The sequence below is a fragment of the Hyperoodon ampullatus genome, assembly GCF_949752795.1.
Source record: "Hyperoodon ampullatus genome assembly, chromosome: 5".
In the NCBI taxonomy this organism is placed as follows: domain Eukaryota; kingdom Metazoa; phylum Chordata; class Mammalia; order Artiodactyla; family Ziphiidae; genus Hyperoodon; species Hyperoodon ampullatus.
The window spans coordinates 79533682-79558150 of record NC_136918.1 but is presented as its reverse complement, the minus strand read 5'-3'; the positions used below and the strand labels follow the sequence as shown (position 1 = coordinate 79558150).

The 24469-nt window shown below is 33.2% G+C and overlaps 1 protein-coding gene across 4 annotated transcripts in view; it reads left to right on the top strand.

The window, feature by feature from the left end:
• Positions 1 to 24469, top strand: part of STXBP5L (syntaxin binding protein 5L) — a gene marked incomplete at its 5' end in the record, with an annotated part of 378190 nt that overhangs the window by 278419 nt on the left and 75302 nt on the right. For 2 of the 4 annotated variants that reach the window (XM_079705004.1, XM_079705002.1), the window contains 3 exons: positions 8681 to 8832; positions 10827 to 10898; positions 21576 to 21641. In XM_079705004.1, coding sequence (XP_079561130.1) covers positions 8681 to 8832; positions 10827 to 10898; positions 21576 to 21641 — 290 coding nt within the window. The remainder of the gene's footprint in view (positions 1 to 8680; positions 8833 to 10826; positions 10899 to 21575; positions 21642 to 24469) is intronic. The other 2 variants (XM_079705005.1, XM_079705003.1) reach the window with 1 other exon arrangement.

Sequence of the window (24469 nt, the reverse complement as noted above, 5' to 3'; positions counted from 1 at the left end):
TACATAGTTTAGAATCATGTTTCAATTTCTTAAAGTCTGCTGGGATTTTGTTTGGAATTGCTTTCACTTTGTAGATCAATTTGGGGAAAATTAACAATATTGAGTTTTCTGACCATTGATCAAGGTACATCTCTTTATTTAGGCCTTCTTTCATTTCCCTCAGCATGGTTTATAATTTTCAGTGTACATGTTTTCTACATGTGTTAAATTTATACCTATTTTATAATTTGATGCTATTACGAGTATTGGATGGAGAGTTCTATAAATTTCAGTTTAGTCAAGGATGTCAGTAGTGTTGTTCAGAACTTCTATTTTTTGCCTAATAATTCTATCGATTATTGAAAGAAGAACGTTTGCATCCTCAACCTTAATTGTAGATTTGTCTGTTTTTCCTTCTAACTCTCAGTATTTCTCCATGTATTTTGAAGGTCTATTACCAGATGAATCCACATATAGGGTTGCTCTATCTTCTTGATGAATTGACTTCATAATCAGTCTCCCTATTTGTCCCTCAAAATTTTTCTTGTTCTGAAATATACTTTGTCTATATTAATGATCCATTAATATAGCCACTTCAGCCTTCATTTAATTAGTGTTTTCATGGTATACGTTTTCCATTCTTTTAATTTATTTTTAAACTGGATTTGTCATAGGCAACATATATTGGATCTGAATTTTTTTTCCCACTCAGGCAATCTCTGCCCTTAATTGGAGTGTTTAGACGATTTATTGACCTTAATGTGATTATCCCTATTGTTGCCTTGGATGAAAAGATTTTTCTATTTTCTATTTGTCCCATTTGTTCTTGCATTTTTTCCTTTTTTATGGTGTCTTTTAATGATTCTGTTTTACCTCCTATTGTCCTAAGTATTTAAGTTTTAAATTTTAATTTAAAAAAATTTTAATTTACATTTTGCCCTTTGGTTTATTATGTATATTATATATATATATCTTGAACTTCAAATAAATAAACAGCATTATACCACTTCACATATAAGAATCCTTTAACAGTATACTTCTATCTCTCTTCCTGTTCTTAGTACTACTGTTGCCATATATTTTATTTCTATCATGTTACAAATCCCACAATACATTGTTATTTGCATTTTAAGTGAGCAATGATTTTTTGAAGAAATGAGTCTTTAATATTAATCCACATATTTAACCACTTATGGTGTTCTTCATTACTTAGTGTAGATCCATATTTTAATCTGGAATCATTTTTCTTCTGCTTAAAGGACTTCCTTTATTATTTCTTTTTAATACTTCAGCTATTTTATTTAAAGATAAGTTATCAATACTGACAGGCCAAAAAATTCTAGAGTAAGATAATGCTATGGAGAATAGGGTAGCTATTTTATATACAAGGGATTAGAAGGCATATTGTGTTCCTATAGTACAGTTGCTCTAGTTTTTATATACAATGTTTAAAGGTTACTTTCCATTTACAGTTATTACAAAATATTGGCTGCATTCCCCATGTTGGAGCCTATCCTACACCCAATAGTTTATACTTCCTACTCCCCCACCCCTCCCCTTCTCTCCCCACTGGTAACCACTAGTTTGTTCTCTTTATCTGTTGAATCTGCTTCTTTTTTGTTATATTCACTCGTTTGTTGTATTTTTTTTTCGATTCCACATATAAGTGATAACATGCAGTATTTGTCTTTCTCTGTCTGACTTATTTCACTTAGCATAATGCCATCTGAGTCCACCCATGCTGCTGCAAATGGCAACATTTCATTCCCTTTTTTGCTCTATTTTATATTGGAAATGCTTTTTTAAATTTTAATGTTTATTTTCTTATTAATCATTTTTTAATAACATTAAAATGTGAAAAGTGTATATTTAGCAGTTGAGCAAATACTACATATGTATGTGTGTGTATATATACATATATATGTATTCTTTTATTCAAACAGAAAGTCACAAAAATTATAATCATCCTCATCAGTCACTCAGTCCCATGTAATTAATTTTTTTATCTTGATCTTTTGTTAGCACTTTTATGAGTTCATCAGTTTTCCATTCAAGTTCTGAAAATGCTTATTCATTCAGTTCAGCAGCATAGTCAGTTACCAGAAACCTGTACTTGTCAGAGTCTTTTCCATGAATTCCTTGAAGATGAAACCCTTTTATAGGAACATATTTGCAAAAGCATCAGAATACACCCAGAACTGTCTGTAAATGACAAAAGACTTAAAAATGACCATGGTTAAAGATTTAATGAAACTTCATAATAATGCAATTGACAAGGAAATTTAGTTATTTCTGAGATATACATTTTCTGAGATATACATTTTAAAGTAATAACTAGAATTATGACTTATAACATTATACCAGAGCATATAAGATTTTTAGAAATTTCATGTAATGTCTGAAACATTTATATTAACATATTTCCATACAAATAACCCAAAGAAAGTTTAGTATTAATTGTTTTGTTTGTTTGTTTGTTTATATTGCAGGTTCTTATTAGTCATCCATTTTATACACATCAGTGTATACATGTCAATCCCAATCTCCCAATTCAGCACACCACCACCCCCACCACCCGCCACTTTCCCCCCTTCTTGTCCATACGTTTTGTTCTCAACATCTGTGTCTCAATTTCTGCTCTGCAAACCAGTTCATCTGTACCATTTTCTAGGTTCCACATATATGCATTAATATATGATATTTGTTTTTCTCTTTCTGACTTACTTCACTCTGTATGACAGTCTCTAGATGCATCCACGTCTCTACAAATGACCCAATTTCGTTCCTTTTTATGGCTGAGTAATATTCCATTGTATATATGTACCACATCTTCTTTATCCATTCGTCTGTCGATGGGCATTTAGCTTGCTTCCATGATCTGGCTATTGTAAATAGTGCTGTGGTGAACATTGGGGTGCATGTGTCTTTTTGAATTATGGTTTTCTCTGGGTATATATATGCCCAGTAGTGGGATTGCTGGGTCATATGGTAATTCTATTTTTAGTTCTTTAAGGAACCCCCATACTGTTCTCCATAGTGCTGTATCAATTTACATTCCCACCAACAGTGCAAGAGGGTTCCTTTTTCTCCACACCCTCTCCAGCATTTGTTATTTGTAGATTTTCTGATGATGCCCATTCTAACTGGTGTGAGGTAATACCTCATTATAGTTTTGATTTGCATTTCTCTAATGATTAGTGATGTTGAGCAGCTTTTCATGTGCTTCTTGCCCATCTGTATGTCTTCTTTGGAGAAATGTCTATTTAGGTCTTCTGCCCATTTTTAGATTGGGTTTTTTGTGTTTTTAATATTGAGCTGCATGAGCTGTTTATATATTTTGGAGATTAATCCCTTGTCAGTTGCTTTGTTTGCAAATATTTTCTCCCATTCTGAGGGTTGTCTTTCCGTCTTGTTTATGGTTTCCTTTGCTGTGCAAAAGCTTTTAAGTTTCATTAGGTCCCATTTGTTTATTTTTGTTTTTATTTCCATTACTCTAGGAGGTGGATCAAAAAATATCTTGGGTTTATTTTTGTAAGTCCTTTTCTTCTCTTGTGTTTCCCGCTTAGAGAAATTCCTTTAGTGTTTGTTGTAGAGCTGGTTTGGTGGTGCTGAATTCTCTTAGCTTTTTCTTGTCTGTAAAATTTTTGATTTCTCCATCGAATCTGAATGAGATCCTTGCTGGGTAGAGTAATCTTGGTTGTAGGTTCTTCCCTTTCATCACTTTAAGTATATCATGCCACTCCCTTCTGGCTTGTAGAGTTTCTGCTGAGAAATCTGCTGTTAACCTTATGGGAGTTCCCTTGTATGTTATTTGTGATTTTTCCCTTGCTGCTTTCAGTAATTTTTCTTCGTCTAATTTTTGCCAATTTGATTACTATGTGTCTCGGCATGTTTCTCCTTGGGTTTGTCCTGTATGGGACTCTCTTCACTTGCTGGATTTGGGTGGCTATTTCCTTTCCCATGTTAGGGAAGTTTTCGACTATAATCTCCTCAAATATTTTCTCAGGTCCTTTCTCTCTCTCTTCTCCTTCTGCGACCCCTATAATGTGAATGTTGTTGCATTTGATGCTGTCCCAGAGGTCTCTTAGACTGTCTTCATTTCTTTTCATCCTTTTTTCTTTATTCTGTTTTGCAGCAGTGAATTCCACCATTCTGTCTTCCAGGTCACTTATCCGTTCTTCTGCCTCAGTTATTCTGCTGTTGATTCCTTCTAGTGTATTTTTCATTTCAGCTATTGTACTGTTCATCTGTTTGTTCTTTAATTCTTCTAGGTCTTTATTAAATATTTCTTGCATCTTCTCGATCTTTGCCTCTGTTCTTTTTCCGAGGTCCTGGATCATCTTTGCTATCATTATTCTGAATTTTTTTTCTGGAATGTTGCCTATCTCCACTTCATTTAGTTGTTTTTCTGGGGTTTTATCTTGTTCCTTCATCTGGTTCATAGCCCTCTGCCTTTTCATCTTGTCTATCTTTCTGTGAATGTGGTTTTCGTTCCACAGGCTGCAGGATTGTAGTTCTTCTTGCTTCTGCTGTCTGTCCTCTGGTGGATGAGGCTATCTAAGAGGCTTGTGGAAGTTTCCTGATGGGAGGGACTGGTGGTGGGTAGAGCTGACTGTTGCTCTAGTGGGCAGAGCTCAGTAAAACTTTAATCCACTTGTCTGCTGATGGGTGGGGCTGGGTTCCCTCCCTATTGCTTGTTTGGCCTGAGGTGACCCAACACTGGAGCCTACCCTGGCTCTTTGGTGGGGCTAATGGCAGACTCTAGGAGGGCTCACGCCACGGAGTACTTCCCAGAACTTCTGCTGCCAGTGTCCTTGTCCCTTGGTGAGCCACAGCTGCCCCCCGCCTCTGCAGGAGGCCCTCCAACACTAGCAGGTAGGTCTGGTTCAGTCTCCTATGCAGTCACTGCTCCTTCCCCTGGGTCCCGATGTGCATACTACTTTGTGTGTGCCCTCTAAGAGTGGAGTCTCTGTTTCCCCCAGTCCTGCCATCAAATCCCGTGTGTGCCCTCTAAGAGTGGAGTCTCTGTTTCCCCCAGTCCTGCCATCAAATCCCACTAGCCTTCAAAGTCTGATTCTCTAGGAATTCATTCTCCCAGGTTGGGAAGCCTGACGTGGGGCTCAGAACCTTCACTCCAGTGGGTGGACTTCTGTGGTATAAGTGTCCTCCAGTTTGTGAGTCACCCACCCAGCAGTTATGGGGTTTGATTTTATTGTGATAGCACCCCTCCTATCATCTCATTGCAGCTTCTCTGTTGTCTTTGCATGTGGGGTATCTTTTTTGGTGAGTTCCAGTGTCCTTCTGTCGATGATTGTTCAGCAGTTAGTTGTGATTCCGGTGTTCTTGAAAGAGGGAGTGAGAGCATGTCCTTCTACTCCGCCATCTTGAACCAATCTCCTCCTTTATTATTTCTTATAGTACATGTCTCCTAGTGATGAATTCCCTCAGATTTTTATTCATGAGTAAAAATCTGTATTTCACCATTTGAAAGATACGTGCTGAGTATAGAATTTTATTTTGACCCATTATAATCATTTGTTGCTTTCAAGATGTCATGTCACTTTGGACTGTGTAGTTTCCAATGAGTAGGTTTCATCATTCTTTGCCTCTGTGTAGGAAATATATCTTATCTCTCTGGCTGCTTTTAACATTTTTTTCTTTATCACTAGTTTTCAACAATGTGATGATGTATTTTTCTTTATGTTTATTCTGCTTAGGATCCTTTGAGTTTCTTGGATCTTTAGGTTTACTGTTACCAAGTTTGGCTATCATTCTGCTATTTTGGCTTCATGGCTTTAAATATGTTTTCTGCTGATCTTCCTTTCTGAGGCTCCAATTACATTTATTCTAGACTGCTCAATTTTGTCCCAGGGGTCAGTGATGCTTTGGGGTTTTCTTCCCTCTCATGTTTCTTTTTGGAAATTTTCTATTGCTATTTATTCAAGTTCACTATTCTTCTCTGCTATGATGTCTAATATTCAGATAAAAATATATCTGAAATGATAAAATTCTCTCTCGAAATTTGAGTCTTTTTTAATATCTTCTAATTCTCACTTTATCACATTCATGTTTTCCTCAGCCTTCTTGAATATCTGGAATATATTTTCCAAAGCATTTTTAATATCCTTTTCTGCTAATTTTATCATCTGTTTTATTTCTAGGTATGTTTCTGGTGATTTACTTTTTTCCTCTGGTTATCAGTCTTTTTCTTGATACTAACTACTTTTCATGTAGTTAACATTGTGAATTTTACATTTATGGTGATATTTTGTTGGATTCTTTTCAATAGATAGTTATCTGGAGGGAAGTTATGTTACTTAGAATCATTGTTTTTAAGCTTTTTTAGGGTGGATCTAGAAAAGCCTTTAGTTTATGGCTAATTTGTTCCCACTACTGAAGTGACTGACACCCCTATATCTGTTTTCCCATGTAGTTGGAGATCTTAGCAGTTTGGCTGGCAGTGACATGAAATATTCTCAGCCTTGTATGAGCTTTGTGAATTGTTCTGCTTCATCCTTTTGGTGGTTTGTTCCCAAGCCTGGGGTAGTTTATTCACATGGATGCACAGATCAGTAACTACAAAATTTCAAGAGAACCGTTCTATAAATCTCTGGTGTATTCTATCTATGCAGCTCTCTTCCCTCTAGTATTTTGCCTCACAAATTCTGTTTTTGCCACATCAGACTCTGATTTCTGTCTCCTTGGTTTGGTGACATTCTGATCTCTCCTTGAGTTTTGGTTTTCTGGGAAATCTCTCCATTCAGTAAACTAGAACACTTAGTTTAAACTAAAGTTTACTTTGATCATTATCCTTCTCTCATCTTATTCTATGTTGCCTGTTGACCAATGTGTGAAAACTGCCGTTTAACATATTTTGTTCAGCTTCCTAGTTAAGGTAGGAGATTAAATCCAGTATCCATATTGACTTTTCAACAACAATTTCCTAACCTCCCCAAACCTAAGGTATAACTTCCCAGGATTCTTACTTACTTATTTATTTATGGCTGCATTGAGTCTTTGTTGCTGCATGCAGGCTTTCTCTAGTTGCATTGAGTTGGGGCTATTCTTCATTGTGGTGCACAGGTTTCTCATTGCAGTGGATTTTGTTGCGGAGCACGGGCTTTAGGCCCACTTCAATAGTTGTGGCTCACAGGCTTAGTTGCTCCCTGGCACATAGGTTCTTCCTGGACCAGGGATCAAACCCGTGTCCCTTACATTGGCATGTGGATTCTTAAGCACCGCACCACCAGGGAAGTCCCCAGTATTCTTATTTTTAATTCAAAAAGAAAAATATTTTTGTTGGTGTCATACATTCTAGTTGCCTTTTTTTCTCTTCTCAGTACTGCATTTGGGAACTCTCTCATACCTGTAAGCAGAAGTAATTAACTACTTTTTAACATTAAAAGTTTAGAGATATTAATTTGCTACAATATGTAGTATGTATAATATTGCACTTCTAATAATATTAATATCAATTCTACTTTTGTGTGGAAAATTTTCAAAGTACTTTAATAACATTTCTGACTTGATGCTAATAAAAGCTCTGTGAACTAGATAAATCTAGCGTTATAATTCTCATTACAAAGTAAAGAAGCTAAGGCTTCAAAAGATTCATTAATTTTTCTCAATCGCATAACCTATAAATGATGAGATAGGATCTTCTGACTTTTATAACAATGTTTTTTCCAATTTTCCAGAGCCTGTCTTCCTGGAAGATGTAGAACTTTATGTAAAATAGCAAAACATCTAGTATAGTATGGTAGCAAAACTTTTCACTTTTCGTGAGGAAGGCAATATGGTGGAATAGAAATAACTAGATTTAGAGTAAGCAGATGATTTGTCAATCATATTCAATCTAAGTAATAAAACAACGTGGAATTATATAAAATGAGCAAAACAACTTTTATACAACTATTTTATACTTAGGAAACAAAAAGCAGATTTACAATTGTTCAGCTGGAGGGCATGTTGTAAATGGAGAAAAAAGAGAGTTCAGTGTATGCCAATTGTTAAGGTGACCAAAATGCCTGCTTAGGAGATCCATTTTAATTTTTCAGGAGATTTAGTTAAGAAATTAATCAAATGGCCTTTGTATTTTAGTAAATGGGACAAAATAAAGAACAAAAGATTGAGAAATTTTAAAATTTTTGTGAATGAGTTAGGTCTCTGTTCATATCTACTATGGTGTCAAAACCTTTGATATATGAAGTTAATCTTTATGTAAAATCTTGTGTTAAATATACACTCTGTTTAAGAAGAGAATTAATTTCGAACCTAATAATTATTATTTTATTTGAAAAATTCACCTAATTGCATACCTAAGCAGCTGTAGCTATTGAAGTGTGACATTTCTTGATCTATTCCCCCCTTCATAGCAAAAAGATTTTATATGATTCGTCTGTAAAAACATAAAATCAAGTTAAAGAGCAAGTTGAGTAATCACTACTTACATGATAAAATTTATGAGAAAATATGATTGCAGGTCATTCCTGTTTTTTGCAGTGGTCATGGCTATTATATAAGGTTAACCTATCCTATGTAAAGGCACCATATCCTTCCTGACTTTCACCAGTCACTGCCTGACTTACCCAACCCTAAAGCATTAGTTTCCAATAATCTTATTTATTTTTAAATTCAGAGATAAAAATAATAATGGTTGGTGTAATAAATTCTAGTTGCTTTTTTTTTTTTTTTCTCTCAGAGTTGCATTTGGGAACTGCAATGGGTTGGCTGTGGTGGATTTTATACAGAAGACAGTACTGTTAAGCATGGGGACCACTGACCTATATAGATCAAGTGACCTATACCAACGACAACCACGGTCTCCTCGAAAAAACAAGCAGTTCATTGCAGGTAGGAGATAAGATCGTTATGAACTTGATTAGTTCACCTGTTTTCTTACCTTTAGATTTCTTGTCTTCTGTGATGCTATTCAAATGCACAGCAATATAAAGTCAACATAATTTACAATACCACGTAAGTAAAATTGGTCAGAAACATAGTAAGAATCTTTGAAAGGGTAAAGGAGGTGTTTAAACCTCAATTTGTTGTTAATGTTAGGAAGGATCTCAAGTTTCTTAAGTTGAATTCCTAAAAAATAACAAAAAATAAGGTATTAAATATAAAAAGGCTAAGAAAATCAGGCTCTCTAGTTGAAAAAGCTGCTTGCAATGGTTGTGTTAATTGGGATAGCTTTCTTCTAATATATGATAGATTTAAAAATATAACTTAAGGTCATTCACTAGTTTTAATTTTTTTAATTAACTCCATTTTTTGGCTGTCACCTTTCCTTGTTGGATGGTGACTTTCTTGGAGGTATTTTCACAAATGCAGTAAACATTATTAACATTTTAAAATGCTATGAAAGATGATATTTTTCTTGACAGGACAAATTAGAAAAACATATAAAGTTACTAAAATACAAGCCAAAATACTTTCTACGTATAATGCCAAACCTTGATATGCCAAATTATCCAAAGTTGTACTAAAATTTCAGTATACATCCAAATAGTTGGCTTTGCAAACATTGCCAACATTTTGTATATTTTCTGTCCACTGACATAGTTTAGTTGGTAAAAAATTGGCTGAGCTAAAAGGTTTGCAGGTGGAAATGCATCTATAGTATTATGTGTTACTTTATACAGTTTTTAAAATTTTCTACTGTTTTTTTAAATAATCAGTTGAATATTGACACTTTTACTAAATATACCCATGTAAAGAATATTTTAAAGTAAAAGGAGTACATTATGGTAGGTGTTATTTTCTAAATAGCAAATGTGCCAAATTTAACATCTGAATGTGGTAATAAATGAAGTTTCCTTTTGAACTAATGAAAAATTATTTGATATACTGAAATTCTCCTTTGTTAATCTTTCTTTCGTAAACCTATACCCTTTCCAAATTGCTAATTTAGACCGTTTTCAGGAGCACAAAAGTTCTCCTTCAGAACCTGGAGTTTCTTTGTTTTTTGTTAGGGATCTCAACTTTTAGCAATATTTTATGAGTGCTAGCAATGTGCTAGCAAAAAATTTGACAGGTTCTGCTTCTACCACGACTGGCTTTTGAAAGAAAGGCATAATAAGAGAAATTGTGCATGAATGTACCATGAGATTCCCTCACGATCGAGAAAGAGAAAGTTGACTTTTGAAAGTTCATGGACTCTTGATAGAAAGATGTTAGGGGATAGTAGGCACTGTTTGAATGCTGAAACACTAATTCAATCAGAAAAGCTGTGGATCCTAAGACAGCATCTAAATTACTTGCTGGATATACACAGTGGGATGACAAAGTGTATATTTTGACAGAGGTAATACAATTATTATTTAATTTAAACTTACTGAGCCTCAAAAATTATGATTAGAGCTCAGAATTTTAATGACTTTAAAATTAGGAAAAACTGTGATGAAGTTATAAACTCTGCTTGTATTTAATATATATAATGAGTACTCACTTTGTTATTAAAAAAAAGACTAAAATCCCTAAGCTTTCTTGTTAATACTGAAGATTAAAGACAACCATTTTTATATTTATGAGGTAATATACATATTATTTATAAGCTAAATAAGTTTACTATGTAAAAATCATAAAGAGAAATATGCCATTTATTTTTATAAGATATTTGATTATATAAAATTACTACAGCATTCTCATCATTCATCTATCACCTCACTTTCTAATTGATTTATTTTTTTAATATCTCCTTTCTAATTTGATTACCTAAACTTGCTGCAATTTCTTCATCTTGGCTGTTCTATATTCTGGTATGATATCACTTCCTTTCACTTTAGACTATTTTTCTCTCTTTCTTCTGCCTGCTGCTGATGCTGGTGTTCTGGCATGTTCCAAAGACAACTTTTGCATGCGTGGCCTGTCTAACTTTTATCCTGATTTAACGAAACGGATCCGTACTTCCTACCAGAGTAAGTTCAATAAAGGTTAGGCAAATAGCTTTTTTTAAGTCATAATGCTTGAGTTAAATCCATATATCTGTGCTCAGTAATGTGTTTTTAAAAACACATTCAGCATGCATGCAAATTTTTGTTTTGTTATGGAAATGCAACCTGATAATTTTAATAAAAATTATATAAATATTTCAAATAGTTATATCATATACCCATTTACCCATATTCATTGTTTCAGTGTTTATTTCAAACCATGTGTAATATGCTATTAGTCCCAGAGCTTATTGTCTTCTGTTTTGAGGAGGAAGAGCCATGGTGTCCTTGTAAATAATAAACCTGATATTCTAGCATCAATAATAATTGAATGCTTATTTTGGAAACCTTATGCCTTTGGCCATTTTATAAAATTATTGTAACCAGGGCCACAGTACTTGCTTTTTCTAATGTAATTAGATTTCTTAGGGGTAGCATTTCTGTTGCTTTTCATTAAAATAGAATATACAAACACATTTCTATAGTGATTTTAGGAAACAAACACTGTGAAACTGGGGAATTAAGGTCACAAAAGTCACTAATATTAACATTTACCATGGTAGCAAATGCAAATCTGAAGATGGTGTGTCAAATATTCTATTAAATGGTGCAGAAAGAGTGGGGAGTGAGAGTATGATTGGAGGTGCAGATGATACTAGTGATATTATGGGTGAGTATTTATTGACATGAGGAGATGTATATAATATGTTAATCAATATGTTTAAAAAGAACTTAATACATATAAAACAATCTCATATTTGTATATAATATATATATGGATACATACATGTTTGTTGCTTGTATCCTGAATTTCTTCAGACCTCACCTCACCAGCTTGTACATACTTAATGGAATTACATCACTTATAAAAACCTAAAATTTTGTGTTCCATTAGCTAAAGGAAGTCAATACCTGTGAAAGCCTTAAAATTTTTCTGGGGTGCAGAGGGTGACTTATTTTTGCTCAGAACTATTCTTTAGTTTTCTACCCTGAGCACCCCCTTTTTCAGTGCTTCCCACCGCCTCTACTCCTGGTGCCTTGTGATAGAACACATATCTGTGTTGGCTTCTGCTGTTACTAAAACAGAAACTTATTAGGTATTATAACATTTCTTGACACCTGAAATTTATATGTAATTTTAGTTTCCATAATTAAAATTTCCATAAAAGTTGTATTGGAACACAGCCAAACTTATTCATTTATGTATTGTTTCTGGCTGCTTCCAAACTACAATGGCAGAGTTGATTAGTTGCAACAGAAACCATATGGACCCTAGAGAATGGACTTGAGGATACAGGGAGGGGGAAGGGTAAGCTGGGACAAAGTGAGAGAGTGGCATGGACATATATACACTACCAAACGTAAAATAGATAGCCAGTGGGAAGCAACTACATAGCACAGGGAGATCAGCTCGATGCTTTGTGACCACCTAGAGGGGTGGGATATGGGGGGTGGGAGGGAGGGAGATGCAAGAGGGAAGAGATATGGGGACATATGTATATGTATAACTGATTCACTTTGTTATAAAGCAGAAACTGACACACCATTGTAAAGCAATTATACTCTAGTAAAGATGTTAAAAAAAAATTGCCCACCTGAAAAAATAAAAAATAAACCATATGGCCCATGAGACCTAAATATTTACTGTCTTGCTCCTCACATAAATTTGCTGACCTCTCCCCTATACTATTCTTCATTACCCATCCCCTACCACCTAAACGGTTTCAGCCAAAACCTTTCCTGAAAATAGTTTCCAGGTGGTTTAACACACAGACTTCAGAATCCTAGTTTAGCCTTCTCAAGGTAGAATCCCCCTACTGTGTGTGTGTGTGTGTGTGTGTGTGTGTGTGTGTGTGTGTGTGTGTGTGTGTGTGTGTGTGTGTGTGTGTGTGTGTGTGTGTGTGTGTGTGTGTGTGTGTGTGTGTGTGTGTGTGTGTGTGTGTGTGTGTGTGTGTGTGTGTGTGTGTGTGTGTGTGAATGCATCCATCTGCACAGATAAAGTTTCTGGAACATGAGATTGTAGATTTTATAAATTTTAATATATTTTATGGTATTTCTATAATAAACACGTAATGCTTTTATAGTAAAAAGAAGTTGGATACTGAGGATAAGAAGCAGGCTCTTAGTTAATCTGAATTCTACAATATCAACCATGATATTAAAGTTCATTACTTCAGTAATCTTATGTTCCTTCAGAATAAAAAAGCCAAGATTTTAAACCTTCATTCAGGGTACTCTAAAATATAATTCTTATCTGCATCTTCAAATGAATTTTCTACAACTCCTATAAAAACACTCCTCTTAAGCCAGTGTATGTATCTTACTACATTTATAATTTACTTATAAGTGAAACTCTCCTGGCAACTTTCCTTAGATTTCACTCCCTATAGTAAACCTTTCCTGCTGCCATTAGAGCACTTTGCACCAATTCCTTAATTTAAATGTCTATAGTGCCTACGGTGTACAGGCACTATACACCGTACACTATGTGTATGGTGTACACAGTAGTGTCTGAACCATTTAATTGGTATTTAGATTTGTTTGTATTTTTATGCATATACTCTACCTTTATAAATGCATGATAAGAACCTGAAGACCACATCTAAAATTGTTATTATCCTCTACACCCAGCACAAGTATGAGCTCAGCAAGTCAATGATGATGGTAGTGTGATAGAGCATGACAGGAGACTCTTTTCGCTCACATGAATAGCCAGCAGACTTTTCAGATTTGATAAATGAGAGTAGACATGGCTTCTGGGTTCACTGGAATTTTGCAAAATAAATCATAGTTTCTTCTAAACAAAGAATTAAAGTGTCAAGACAGGAGTAAAATCAAGTCCTCAGAAGGCCATAAAAGATGTTCTATGTCTTCCATGGGACTATGATTTGTGGATGCAAAGAAATGCTTTGGAAAGAGCAAGAGACATAGGGTGAGAAGGTTTATATCAAGTTCTGCCTTTTCTTCTTATTGACTACTCATTACATTTATAATCTTAAGTCATTTAACTGATCTGAGTTTCTTTTTTCTCATATATAAAGTAAAAATCATAATCCCTACTTTCCCCTTAGAGACTTCTGGAACTTTTCAAGATTAGTGTTTGTAATTGCACTTCTATAAACATTACACATTATTATTATAATAGAAGATGAAACCACGTCACAGGTTAAATAACCTTTCCAGAATACAACAAATCTATGGAAGAATTTAGGGCTAACATCCAGTCAGCTGCCTCATCACCTAGTACTCTTTCTACTTGTTATAATGACAAATTCTGCTAGTTAAAAATGGATAATATACCATTTGAACCAAAGGAGGTTTGAAAGGTATGCTTAAGGTAGAACATTGTCAGAAAAGGTGCTTATGCATCAATTTCTAGTTATGCATTGGGGAATCCTTTGGAAGTTTCAGTCCTATCTACAGACATTTTCTGTCTTTCACTGCATAGTTTGTTCAGAGTGTGGGAAGTCATAACAGATTCTGGAAATACACATCAGTAACATAAAGAAAAATTGAACGAAAAGGGGAAGATAAGAGAAAACTAGCAAAGAGAGGCAAATAAACATTTTCAAAAATGAATGGAGCGGGCTTCCCTGGTGGCGCAGTGGTTAAGAATCTGCCTGCCAATGCAGGGGATCCAGGTTCGAGCCCTGGTCTGGGAACATCCCACATGCCACGGAGCAACTAAACCCGTGAGCCACAGCTACTGAGCCCACATGCCACAACTGAAGCCCACGAGCCTAGAGCCCATGCTCCACAACGAGAAGCCACCGTGATGAGAAGCCTGCACACCGCAACAAAGAGTAGCCCCCACTTGCTGCACCTAGAGAAAGCCTGCATGCAGCAACAAAGACCCAACGCAGCCAAAAATAAATAGAGAAAGTCAAGAATGGAGGAGGCGTAAAACAAAGAATAAGAGGAATGCCTCAAGGAACAAAAACTAGCAAAAATTATGGTAAACAATGAATGGGAAAAGTCCATTTATTTAAAAAATATTTATTAAGCATCTTCTGGGTAAAAAATTTTTTAGGCAGTAGATATATAATGATGAATGAAATAATTATAGTCTCTTCCCTCAATTTATAAGAGAAAACATATAAAGAAATTCGTAGATATACAATTATAGTTGAAAAAAGAAAGCAATCCTATGAAAGAAAAAAATTAGACGTGGAAAAGTTGGACCTATTTTTGAGAATGTTGTTAGGGAAGGGCCTATCTGAGGAGGAAACATTTAAGTGAATCCTTACAAGATAAGAAGGAATCAGACAAAGCTTTGAACTTACACTTCTGACCACGGTAGAGTAACAGGGACAAGATTTAACATCCTGCCTCAAACAAACAGAAACAGCCATAATAAATGAAGCTGTGGTTTTTAAGACATGGGACATCAGACAATGAAGAACAGTAATTTCTGACAGATAAGAAACAAAAGAAGTGAACCCTACAACCATACTTCTTTACTGCCCTGAGAGAGTTTCTAGACCACAGCAAAGGGAGAAGGGGAAACCCAAGAGGAAACCAGTCAACTCCCTATGCTGAGAAGATGGAGATGAGAAACTGGGGAAACCAAAGCAGCTACAGCTCCTAAAGGGAGGATCCCAGAGATCTACAGTTTCCTCCTCCAACAGATCAACACATACCTATGATGTAGCTACCCAGGGACAGGTAAAGAACCATCTGAAAGGATTAAAGGAAATGGTACCCAACACTCAAACAAAGGGAATAGTGCCTATTTTTTCCCACCAGGCAGACTAATATATATATATATAATTCACATCTGCTTCTAATTAACATTGTACTGGGGATTCTAACCAGTGTAGTCAGGCAAGAGAAAGAAATAAAAGTTAGCCAGACTGGAAAAGAAGTTAAATCATCCTTTTTCATAGACAACATGATCATCTATGAAGAAAATCTAATGAAGTCTACAAAAGAGCTACTAGAACTAGTAAGTGAGTTTAACAAAGTACAGGATATAAGGTCAGTATACAAAAATCCATTTTATTTCTGTCAACCTGCAACACTTAGCCATAAATTAAACAACAGATGTGAAAGACCCATGCATTGAAAACCGGAAAACATTTCTGAGAGAAGTTAAAGAAGACCTTAAAACATGAAAAATTACATGTCTCAATATTATTAAGATATCAGTTCTCTCCCAATTGATCTGTAGTTCAATACAATCCCAATAAATATCCAGCAGACTTTTTAATAGAAATTGACAAACTGATTCTAAAGTCCATGTAGAAATGCAAAGGATTTAGAGTAGCCAAAACAGCTTTTAAAAAGAACAATCTTGGAGAACCAACACTACCTAATTTCAAGACTTTTAAAAAATTTCGTGTGTTATTGAGTCAGGTTGGTATTGGTCCAAAGACAGATATGTCAATGGAACTCAACAGACTCCAGAAATACATTTACACATATATAGACAACCGATTTTTTTTATAAAGATGCAAAGGTAATTAAGCAGAGAAAGAATAGTCTTTTCTACAAATGATATTTAAATAATTGAATGTCCTTTTGTAAAAAAAATAACTTTGATCCATACTTTGTACTATATTTTTAACAGTTAACTTACAATGGATCATAAGCTTTAATATAAAACCTAAAACCATAAATCTAGGGAGAAAGGAGAAAAATTTTGTTACCTTAGGTTAGGCAAAATGTTTTAGATAATATACCAATAACATGCTCCATAAAAGAACAAATGTATGGATAAATTGGATTTTTTCAAAACTAAAAATTTCTGCTCTTTAAAAGACACTTTTGAGAGTGAAAAGTTAAGCCATGGACTAGGAGAAAATATTTGCAAAGCATATATCTGATAAAGGACTTGTATCTAGAATAACATTTTTTAATTTCTCAGAACTCAATAATAAGCAAGCAACCCTATAAAAATATAGGCCAAAGATTTGAATAAATAATTCACAAATGAAAATATAGTGATAAAAATACGCATACGAAAAGATACTCAAAAACATTCATTATTAAGAAAATCAAATTAAAACTACAATGAGATATAATAATACACCTATTATCATAACTATAATTTAAAAGACTGATCATACCAAGTACTGGCAAGAATGTAGAAGAAACAGAATCTGTTACACACTACTGGTGGGAATGTACAATGGTATAACCATTTGTCAGGTTCTAAAGATTTAAACATACACTTATAATATGACCTAGCCACTTTACATGTAGTTATTTACCCTAGATAAATGAAAGCATATATCCATACAAAGACATTCATAGCAGCCAAAAATTCAAATATCTTTAGTAATCAAAAACTAAAACAACTAACGTCTCCGTCGAAAACTAAATGAATAAACAAATCTTGTATGTTTGTTCAATGGTCTACTATGCAGTAATAAAAAGGTATGCACTATTGATATGTGCTATACCATAGATGAATCTCAAAATAATGAATCTTACATTGAGTTAGAGAAACCAGACAAAAAAGGTTAGATACTATATGATTCCATTTATATAAAATTATAGGAAATGAAAACTAATGCAGAGTGACAGAAAGCAGACCAATGGTTGCCTGGGGATGGGGAAGGGGCTGATATGGAGAGGGCTGGAAAGGAGGGTTACAAAAGGACACAACAAAACTCTTGGATACGTTTATTATCTTGATTGTAGAGATGGTTTCACAGGGGTATACATATGTCAAGATTTATCAAATTAAATACTTTATAAATATGTCAGTTGAACCTCAATTGGTAAGAACATTCCCAAAGTGTAGACTACTTATATATGTGAAGACATTTGTACACTGAGTATTAGTCTCCTAAAGAATATTGGTATTTTATTTAACATTCACAAGTTGCTACTTCAAATACAATATTGATTAAATTATCCATTAAGACACATTATAGGTATATATTCTTAGAAATCTTTAAATAAATGTTGATATAATTCATTGTACCCAAGGGGGTTTTGTCTTCTGATATTCAATTATTTATTTACCATAACATATCTCTATCTGATCTTAACCGGGATTTACTATTTTCTAATGAATCACCTTACAAATCTTCCAAATTTAGTTGTCAATTTGCTTTACTTTATCCATATATCAGACATAACTTTCTCCACATAATCTTTGGGAAATCTCACCATTGAGTTTTCAATATATTATGAGGAAAAGCACAATTATTTGGCATTACCCTGAGCACTTCAATGAATACCTACTAGTGTCAGTAATGGATTAACCAGTTTACCTGGTTTCCATTCCTTTGTTCCACATGCCTTCAATACAGCTTTAACAGTATTTCCAAGAGATTAGATATAAGTGGAGGGGCTTTCCATTTCCAGATAAGATGTTGAAAGATATAAAAATTCTTCATCCCCATGGTAACAATGAGACACAACAATAATAAAATCCTGTGATAATAACAATGATAAAGTTAAAATTATAGTTTTCTACGAGGCTTCTGAAGAGTGGTGGGTTCAAAGAAGCCTTGATTAACTGAATTCCAGAGAGATAAGAGCCATTCGTAGATAAGCAGAAAACCGCAGCTGCTTTTATACCTGGGGCAAGTGACTGAGCTGGACACAGGTCAGGAAAGGAATGGACCTTCTGTAGATGGACAGACTGCAAAGAATAGGAACAACTATAGGTTTAATGACTATCTGGACTGAACTGTTGAATGGGAATCTGAAATAGCTCTAAACACAAAATTATTCAGTTTGGCAATTCTCTGCCAACTAACCCCACCACTCTCAGAATTTTTTTGAGAAAGTGGCAGCAAATAAGAAAGCACAGAGAATTTATGCAGTCTCAAAGTGGTTGCATTCAGGGGTTATTATAGAATTTGACCCAAGCTGAATTAAACTATCTGAAACTGCATCTCAATCCTCTTTCTGCACAAATACTGGGAAAATTAGGAATCAGCCCCTTGAGGAAGGGTTAGGGAAGTTTGTATGTTGGATTGAGGAGCAAAGAAATTTTGAAGAGAAACCTAATCTAATTAAAGCTGCAGACCAGCCCTAGTTCAATTCAGTACTGTGTAAAATCTGATTGCTTAGCACTTCACTTGAGTTGTCTAAGGACAAAAATTGGTAAGGCTATAAAAAACTTAAGCAACTCTCTTAACCAAATTGACCTAACTGACATAAATAGACACCTACACCACACTAATGAAAATGTGCATTTTTTTTCATTAGATGTGGAATATTCACAAATATAGACTGAGTCATGAAACAATAAAGAATTAAAATCAAGCAGAGTAAGTTCTCTGATCATAAGAGAAATTAAATTAGAAATCCGTAACAAATGTCTTAAAATCCCCCAATATTTGAAAATTAATAGCTCATGTCTTAAAGAAATCACAAGGGAATTTAAAAAATATTTTTAACTTAGTGAAAGTATAAACACAAAATATCAAAATTTGTGATATTGAGATGTTACTAAAGTAGTGCCTAATGGAAAATTTAGAACATTAGAAGCTTAAATTAGAAAAAAGGTCTCAGATCAGTAATCTAATAGCTCTACCAATATCAGACAAAATAGATTTTAAATCAAAGAATTTCACTAAAGAGGGACAACTTAAAACGATTAAATGGTCAATATATCAAAAAGATATAACAATTATAAATATATGCACCTGACAACAGAGCTACAAAGTACATGAAGCAATATCTGACAGAATCAAAGGGATAGACAATTCAACAATAATTATTGGTAATTTTAATACTCCACTTTTAAATATAATACGAGAACTAGGCAGAAGGCCAAAGAGGAAATAGAAGACTTGAAAAATGCCATGTATAAGACCTGTACACTCAAATCTACAGAAAGAAAATGTTTAAACATTATTTAAATGGAGGAGATACCATCTTTATGGGTTGGAAGACTCAATATTTTTAAGATATTCTACCAAATTATCTATAGATTTATCGCAACTCAATAACAATCTAACATCTTTTTATAGAAATTGACAAACTGATTTTAGAATGTATGTAGAAATGCAAAGGATCTAGAATAACTAAAACACTTTTGCAAAAGAACAAAGTTGGATGATTTCACTTTCTGATTACAAGATGTAATATAAACCTGCATTAATTAGATAGTGTGGTAGTCAAAAAAAAAAAAAAAAGACAAATAGACCAATGATTACAGAATAGAGAATCCAGAAATTGACCCACACATACATGGTCAGTTTATTTTTGACTAAGGCACTAACACAAATCAATGAGGAAGGAAAATCTTTTTAACAAATAATCAGTGAACAACTGGGCAAATAGGGGGAAAATGGGCCTTTAATCCCTACCTCACACCATAATCAAAATTAACTTGAGATTAATTATAGTCCTGAAAATGAAAGCTAAAAATTAAAAAAAGTTTCTTGAGAAAACAAAGAGTGATATTTTCATTACCATGGGGTAGGCAATGATTACTTATACAGGAATCAAGAAAAAAATTCTAAAGAAAAGAAAAAAAATCAATAAATTGCCCTTAAGGTAAATTAATCTTTTGATCATCAATAGACATCTTACTGTCACCAAGAAAATGGAAAGTTAAGTCACAAATGGAAGAAAATATTCACAATACCTACTTCTGACAAAAGACTTAAGCAAAATATGTAAAGAATTCTATTGAAGATTTGGCACTACTCAGTTCTGTAACCTTAAATAGTTTAAACTCTCTGAACTTACAATTTCTTATTTATCAAGCGTAAGGGTTGGGATAGAGTGTGACAATGGACATTTTCTAAAATTCTATGATTTTTTTGAATCTACAGCAAGTTTATTAGTACAAATTATATAAAGAAGGAGGTGGTGGAAAGGAATATGAATAAAGATGGTTTGGGTAATTGACAATGGCTCTTAAGTACCCCTGGTTATGGGGATTTACATTAAAGTAGAAACTCTGAATATTTATTTACAAAGAAAAAATATGAAACTCTCCAATAAGGGTAGGAAAACCCTAAAGATACTTTGTAAATGACACAGGAATGCAGACTGGCAGATAGTGGGAATTACAAAATGTTTATTAATCTATTTTGCCTATCCTTATATTTTTCAGGAAAGTGACAATAGAATATAAGAAGTATTAGAAATGAGGAAAATATAGTGCTTATTATAAGAAGGAATTTGATACCATTGAACAAATCATTTAGTATTTACTATACAATACTGCATTTTTATAAATAGGTATAATATTTAAAATTTGTTATATCTCCTTGAAGGTCTTTTAAAAAGCCAATAACCATTTCTCTTGGAAGTGGAAGATTTGATTAGATCTTTTAAAAAACCCCTTCTACTTCATGTTTTTCTTGGTCTATTTTCAGATGAAACTACATCATTTACTAAAATAGTTACTTCATATGAAAAAATAAGAAAAGGAATTTTATATCTTTCCACCATCATATTCAATTACCCTTTATATATCAGTTAGTTATTGCTTATTTTTTCCTATGTCATTGTTAAAATTTTTCAAAATAATTGTCATAACATAAGCATAGAAAAGTTCTCACAGGGGAAAAATAAAACCTTTTAAAACTTATAGGATCTGGAGCCTGTGCTCTGCAACGGGAGAGGCCACGACAGTGAGAGGCCGCCATACCGCAAAAAAAAAAAAAAAAACTTACAGGAATTAATAAGAATTATCTACGAAATTTTAGCAAATTTCCTCATTTTTTGTCATTTCATTTTCAGGTTTAACTGAGCTGAATGACAGTCCAGTTCCCCTGGAACTTGAGCGTTGCAAGTCTCCCACTTCAGGTAAACATGAGTGGTATTTTTCAATCTTCTGAAGATTACTTCACTGCAGTTATCTACTGCTTTATCTTCATAATTCTTGAGAAATTCATAATTTTAGTAATTAGGTGTAATTTCATTTTGAAATTTAACCATAAGCAAACTCTATTCCAAAATAAAATAGAAATAAATGTCTTAAAATATTTATTACTTCCCAAAAAATTAAGATCAGAGGTATGAGTGTAATACTTTTAAAAACATTTTAAAGGAAGTTATTTTGCAGATATATTAATAATGCTAAGTAAAAATTGTAATATTATACAGAAACTGTCTCATAGCTAGAGCTGAATTAGTGGGAAATATATACTGTAGGTGCAGTAACGTATGAAACCATCCCTCTGGATCATAGTTTTGAAACGTATATTCATTGGCAAAAGAAAAATGATAATATATGTGAGCCCATTATATTAAAAATGAGTATAAAGCTTCTTAGGAGTAAGTTTTTAAGGTCTGTGAAAAAAGAGGGTATAGTACAAATTGTTGGGTGTTAGCATTGTGAATAATTTGCTTTTAAAAATTTTTTTATTTACCAGATTTTTCTGTAATATACACATAGTAACGTGTAAATTTTTAAGCACCAAAAAATTAGGTATATCTTTGACATTGAATTGTAGATCTGTTTTCATAGAGTATCAAAAAATTATTTTTTTATTTAAATCATTTTATTTAAATAATTTTTAACTTCATGCAAATTTATAAACATTTAGTTATCTCTTTATAAAGCAATGAATTTTGACTTTTAGAAATTCAGCTGGAATTTTGACATTCTTCAATCTACTTCCTTAAGAGTTGTTAGTTGTTTTTTGTTATTCTTCAGGAATGTAGGCTGAATAGAATCTAGTTGTGTCCTGTGTAAATTTCTGTTTTAATCATATCCATCTAATCCTTATTTTACTGCTTTCACGTTAAGCATGGTCTCATACATTTACCCTTTCTTTTGCATTCCCATTGGCAGCATCCTAATATAGGTGTTTATTACACCATACCTAGAATATTACAAAATTATTCTAACAGGTGTTTCTATTTTCCATCTCTCCCTCTTAGAATTCATTTTGCATATCATGTTGCAAAATTAATCTCCTTAAAATATTACTTTGATATTTTCCCGTGTCAGAAATCTTCAATTAAAATATAATTTAATATCCTATATCAAATTCTATTAATTTAACCTCACTTTAAATTCTCATCCATAATCTGAATTTGAATAGTAATACATTTATTAGGTTCTAATATCAAAAAGAAATGGAATAAAAAAATTACCCTCCCATCCTTCCCCATACATTGTTTCTACTCTCTTGAAAAAATAAACATTATTGGTAGTTTCTTGTTTATCCTTCCAGGCAATTTGTGTTTGTAAACAAACCAAAAAGAAACAGACTTTTGCCTTCTGTTTTGTACAAAAGTAGTATATTATGCACTTCGTTGTACCTTGCTTGTTTCACTTTACAGTGTATCTTGCTTTCCATTTCATTACATAAAGTATTTTCTTATTCTTATTTACATTTATATGATATTGAATTACATGTGTGTACTATAATTTATTTAATCATTTTACCAATTAAAGGACACATAGTTTAGTACCAGTCTATTGCTATGTCAAACAATGCCACAGTGACTAACCTTGGTACATTCCTCACTTTAAATGTGTGCAGGTATATCTATCAGATAAATTCCTAAAATTGAAGTTGCTGGGTCAAAGAGTATACACCTGTTTAATCTTTATAGATACTCCCCAACTGCTCTTCTTGGGGTTTGCAACAGTTCTCTCTCCTTCTAGCAATAACATGAAAATATTGGTTATCAAATTTTTTTTATCTTTGCAAGTCTGTTTGGTAAAAAGAATATGTCAATGCAGTTTCAATTTACCTCTCACATATTATAAGTGATGTTGACCACCCTTTTATATATTTAAGAGTTCTTTAAATATTTTTTGTAAATTATCTATTCATATACTTTGCCCATTTTCTATAGGGTGGTTCATTCTTTTTAAATTAATTAGACCTCTTCATAAGTTAAGAAGATTTTCCCTTTATGACATGAGATCCAAATATTTTTCTCAATTTTAACTTTTAATTTTGCTTGTGGTATATCTTGCCTTAGAGCAGTTTTTTTCTAATCATTGATCTTTTCTTTTAAGGACTTCTTTATGCCCAACAATTTAAATACTATTGGTTGTCTACTTTTTAACATTTTAGTAGCATTCCCGTCATTTACCCTTTATAGTTACTTATCTTGTATATTTGTACTTTCTCTGAAAAGAAAATTTTTTTCATTTTGGAACATTTCTAAAAATATACAATACACATATGAAAAGATTGGGAGCCTTTCTTTAATTAGGGTAACTAAATTGATCTATTTTGCTGTTTAAACCCAAACAGTGGTTTTACTGGGTTTTTTTAATTTGTTTTTTAGCCTACTGATTTCTGCTTTATCTTTATTAGTCTCCTCTGTTTCCTTCATTTTACTTTTTCCTTTTTCACCTTTTTGTGGTAGATGCTTAATTCATTTATATTTATTGTTTCTTACATATTGATAAAACAAGGCTAAATTTCTCTTTGAACTCTGTTTTAACATGTAATAGCTTTTGATATATTATGATTGCATTACAGTATTTTCTATATAGTAAACAGTTTGTTTATATTTCTTTGACCCAAGAGTTATTTAATGTAAATGTGTGGCATTAGGTAGCCATAAGTTTTACCTTATTAATCATGTTATTTAAGTCTCTCATGTCATTACTTATATTTTGATTACTTGACTTGTCAAAGATAGGGAAAAGGTGAATTAAAATA